At 40.4% G+C, this 5,016-nt stretch overlaps 1 protein-coding gene across 1 annotated transcript; it reads left to right on the top strand.

Moving 5' to 3' along the window:
* Positions 1-17: 17 nt before the first annotated feature.
* LOC118735190 lies at positions 18-2,082 on the top strand. The gene is made up of 2 exons (XM_036464833.1): positions 18-1,479; positions 1,557-2,082. The coding sequence occupies exons 1-2, from the start codon at positions 280-282 to the stop codon at positions 1,563-1,565; spliced, it is 1,209 nt and encodes a 402-aa protein (XP_036320726.1). The 5' UTR covers positions 18-279; the 3' UTR covers positions 1,566-2,082.
* Positions 2,083-5,016: the final 2,934 nt, after the last annotated feature.

The following is a 5,016-nucleotide window of genomic DNA, read 5'->3' as shown; positions in this document are numbered from 1 at the left end:
CCGCCGACGGCCACGGTTGCGCAGTTGAAGCGTCTGTACAAAGACTGCCGAGGCGAAGATGAGCCTTGGGAGATTGACGCAGGCGATGAGTGTCCGACCAAAACTTCTGGCGCTGATCAGGCTAGACAATTTAAGTTGGTGGACGGCGACTTTGGTGCATTCCCGGGGGAAAACGTCGATGGAAAACGGGGTACCGTCTACGTCGTCGACGCTGCCGACGCTCAAGGAGCCATTTTAACTTTAGATGACGCCACTTACAGCGTTTATGACGTAGCGACTATGCAAGGTGCCGTAAACGGTAATGCCGCCGTTGAAATAATTGACGCTATCGATAATGCCGCTACTGCCGTTGACGATTCTGCCGCTACCGATGCTGCCGCTGTTACCGATGAAGCCGGTGCCGCTGCGGCAAGCTCTGCTGCTGCCGCGATTATTAGAAATTCTGCTGACTCCGAAGACGTCGCCGCGAATAGGCCAGCCGCCATTTTAAATCGTCGTGCCGTTACCAGTCATATTAATACCAACGCCCCTAACATTATTTCCGAGCTAAATGAATCTTCAACTACTGCTCTTGATGAGGAAATTAAAAAATTGAGACAGCAGAAGGAAATATTAGAATTGAAGCGTCAAATCAGGGAGCTCGAAAATGTTTCTGCATCGGGTCCCGCCCATGTACCTGGACGACGCGTGAACTTCAGCGACATTGAATATGCCGTTCCGAAATTTAGTGGTGACGAGGTGGCGCACTCCGTTACCGACTTTTTACGAGAATTTTCCGAAGTGATGGCAAGCATTAATGCCGATGAACAGTTTTTGTTTTTAAGCTTGCGCCGTTCGCTTACGGGTACAGCCCGCCAGTTCCTCAAGACTGCTAATGTCTTTACGTTTGAAGCGCTGAGAGAAGCTCTGATCAATGAGTTTGGCACGGTCGTCTCGCGCCGAGATGTTTATAGGATGCTGGCCCGACGCTATTGGAAGAAGGAAGAAGAGTCCCTGCATTGCTACATTCTGGTTATGCAGTCAATCGCAAAGCGCTCAGATATTGGCGAACTCGAGGTTATCGACTTTATAATCGAAGGTATAGGTAATAAGGTCAACAACATCAACCTGCTAGTTGGAGCTCGTTCTGTGAAGGAGCTAAAGAAGTTGGTGAACAGGTACCAACAGAAATATTTGACCCAGAATGCCGCTGCCGATCTGCGAAAAACAAAACAATCGCTTGCTGTTGCCGACAATGCCGCTAAAACAACTACGGATACGAGTGCCGATAACCCTTTATGCTACAATTGCTCGCAAAGGGGTCACATTAAGCCCAATTGTCCGCACCCGCTGCGGGTTAGAGGTTCATGTTTTCGATGTTGGCAAATGGGCCACAGCCATAGGGAGTGCAACAATCCGAAGAAAAATTTGAAGGCCGTTCCTGGAAAACAAGTTGCCGCTGTTGAGGAGGATCCGAGAGTTTTAGATTCGCTTAATTTAGTAAGTATCTCATTCAATGTTAGTTCAAGGGGAAGTGCAAGTTTTTACGAATATCTCTCTCTTTTTGATACCGGCAGTCCGGCTAGTTTCATCAAACAGTCTTGCGTGCCTATTAATGTTACGGAAGTTTCGAGTTTGGGGAAAAGAAGCTACAGAGGTGTTGGTGGAAGAAAATTAAAAATTTTAGGTGAAATAAAATGTACTATAAAATCTGAAATGCAATTGAAGACTATTGTTATTAATGTTTTGCCTGATGACGCTATGTCAGTACCTGTCATTTTAGGACGAAATTTTTTAAAGTCCTTTAATATTAACCTAATTAAGACAAAATTGAAGTTCAATAAAACTCAGCTAATGAATTTTAATAAAATAAATGAAATCGCTTGCAATTCCCTGTCGAATAATTTACGTAATATTTTGGGTAGATACAATATTCTTAAATGTAATAAAATGAGTTGTTCTGGTGATATAATACGCAAACTTCCGGAAGTTGAGTTGGAGAAAGGTGAGGATATCCTGAAACATGAGAGTTTTTATGACGTGCCTGATGTATTCAGTATTGAAATTGACCTAGAAAGCGAGTTGTTAGATATTAGTCCTGTTTTAAATAGAGAATGTCAATTGGAATTAAAATCAATAATACTAAACGCATATGTCAACCCGGTAGAAGTTGCAGTAAACCCCTTGAAATATGAAATGAAGATACATTTGACGACGGACGTTCCGTTCTATTGTACGCCTCGACGGCTTTCATTCGCGGAACGCAGCGAAGTTCAAAATATTATAAGCAATTTACTAGCAGAGGGAATAATAAGACCGAGTAATTCGCCATATGCCTCTGCCATAGTACTTGTGAAAAAGAAGAACGGTCAAACACGCCTATGCATTGATTATCGAGGGTTAAACAAAATAACAGTGAGGGATAACTATCCACTGCCTCTTATTGACGATTGTATAGAATACTTAGAGAGCAAAACACTATTTTCAATATTAGATTTAAAAGATGGGTTCCACCAAATTAGTGTAGCTGCCGATTCCGTTCCTCTTACTGCCTTTGTTTCGCCCAATGGACAATATGAGTATTTGAAAATGCCGTTCGGACTAAAAAATGTGCCTGCCACGTTTCAAAGATTTTTGAATACTATTTTTAGGGATTTAATTGACGCAAGGAAAATAACAGTTTACATGGACGACATCTTAATAGCAACTTCCAATTATGCCGAGCACAAATCATTATTAGAAACAGTGTTAAAACGAATTGCGGAGAATGGGTTAAAGCTTAACTTACATAAATGCCATTTCGGATATCAGGAAATTGAATACCTAGGATATTCAGTTTCTCCTTCTGGTTTAGCACCAAGTGTGTCACACATAAGGGCCATAAAGAACTATCCCATTCCGAAAAAACCACAAGGAACTTCAATCTTGCATTGGCCTCTTTTCATACTTCAGACGATTCATACAATCGTTTTCACAAATTGCGAAGCCATTGCTAAATATGTTGAAAAAGAATACCAATTTTAATTTCGATAATAATTGCATTGATGCTTTTGATGAATTGAAAAGTAAACTTACGATGTCACCAATTTTAGCTATATATAACCCCAATAAAGAAACAGAATTGCATTGTGACGCGAGTGCTTTGGGCTTTGGAGCTGTTCTACTTCAAAAGCAAAATGACGGAAAATTGCATCCTGTGTCGTATTTTTCGAAATCGACTTCGGCCGTCAAGGCGAAATATCATAGCTTCGAATTGGAGACGCTCTCCATAATTTACGCCTTAAGGCGATTTAGAATCTACCTAGAAGGCATAGCATTTAAAATAATAACGGACTGTAATTCGCTGACGCTTACATTGGAACGAAAGCAAGTAAATCCTCGAATAGCTCGGTGGGCTTTAGAATTAGAGAATTACGATTACTCTATACAACACCGTAGGGTAGCATCGATGGGACATGTCGACGCTCTGAGTAGGTGCCATGTTGCCGCTGTTTTAGATGCAAATGACGTTGACTTTCAAATACAAGTAGCCCAAGAACGTGACGAGGACATTAAAAATTTGCGAAGCCGCATAGAAGAAGGTGAGGTCAAAGACTTTGATCTAATTGACGGACTAGTTTTTAAATTGAAGAAGGATGCGGGTAAGGTCCTATACGTGCCATGCGAAATGGTAAACAACGTCATCAGGCTAATGCATGAGAAGATAGGGCACCAGGCAGTGGACAAAACCTTTGATAAAATTTACAGACATTATTGGTTCCAAAATATGAAACACAAAATAGATGAATTTATCCGCAACTGTCTGAAATGTATTATGTATGCTATGCCGGTGCACGCAAATGAAAGGAGGTTACATAATATTCCGAAAAATCCGTTACCATTTGATACAATTCATGTTGACCATTTTGGGCCTCTGCCATCGATCAAGTCGAAGAGAAAGCACATTTTGGTGGTGGTCGACGCATTTACGAAATATATAAAATTGTACCCAACAAATTCCACCAGTACTCGTGAAGTTACTGCGGCTCTAGACAAATACTTTAGCTATTACAGTCGTCCAAGACGAATCATTTCAGACAGGGGGAGTTGTTTTACGTCCTTAGAATTCTCGCAATTTTTGTTAAAAAGAAATATAACACATGTTAAGGTAGCGGTTGCATCACCCCAGGCGAATGGGCAGGTTGAAAGGGCCAATCGAATAATAAAATCAATGCTAGGGAAATTATGTGATGCTATAAATCATGAAGACTGGTCGAATAAGCTTCTGAGTGTGGAATACGCAATTAACAACTCCGTACACAAGTCGACAAAATATACCCCTAGTATGTTGCTATTCGGAGTAGAACAGAGGGGAGAAGTAATAGATGAACTAACAGAATATCTTGACGACAAAATTCAAGTACAGCAGGGTGATCTTCAGCAGATGCGCTCAAATGCCGCAGATTCCATAAATAAGTCGCAGGAGTACAACCTTAACTACTTTTTGAAGCATAGTAGGGACGTAAAGAAATACAAGGTGGCGGATTTTGTCGTGGTACGTAATGTTAATACCGAAATTGGGACTAATAAAAAATGTATACCAAGCTATAAAGGTCCGTGTACAGTGCACAGAGTGGTGGGAAATGATAGGTACGTAATACGCGATATAGAAAATTGCCAGCTAACTCAACTTCCGTATGATGGTGTTATTGAGGCCAACAGAATGAGGAAATGGTTGTTACCACATAATAAAGATACTATCCCAGCCGATGAAGAAAATACTCTGTAAAAAAAAAAAAAAAAAAAAAAGTTATGATAATAATAATAATATGTAAACTTACACTGAACTTACTTTATGTGCCAACAGAATACTGTGATAAATTGTTTTATATTGTTTATGTAGATCGAGGCGATCAACTGTCAGGTTGGCCGAGCTGAGATGCAATTTCCCAGTCTATTATAACGAAACTGTTAACATAACTGTTATGTCAAAAAAAATAATAATAATAATGTGTAAATATTGTAAATAAGTACTATAATAAATACTGTAGCAAATCT

This window comes from Rhagoletis pomonella, unplaced genomic scaffold (assembly GCF_013731165.1).
Source record: "Rhagoletis pomonella isolate Grant_MI unplaced genomic scaffold, Rhpom_1.0 Rhpom_scaffold_00003, whole genome shotgun sequence".
NCBI lineage: Eukaryota > Metazoa > Arthropoda > Insecta > Diptera > Tephritidae > Rhagoletis > Rhagoletis pomonella.
This window is presented reverse-complemented; position numbering and strand designations above follow the sequence as displayed.

Excerpts from the sequence above, each read along its gene's own strand:
- LOC118735190 (XM_036464833.1), top strand. The coding sequence starts at position 280 with ATGCAAGGTGCCGTAAACGGTAATGCCGCCGTTGAAATAATTGACGCT.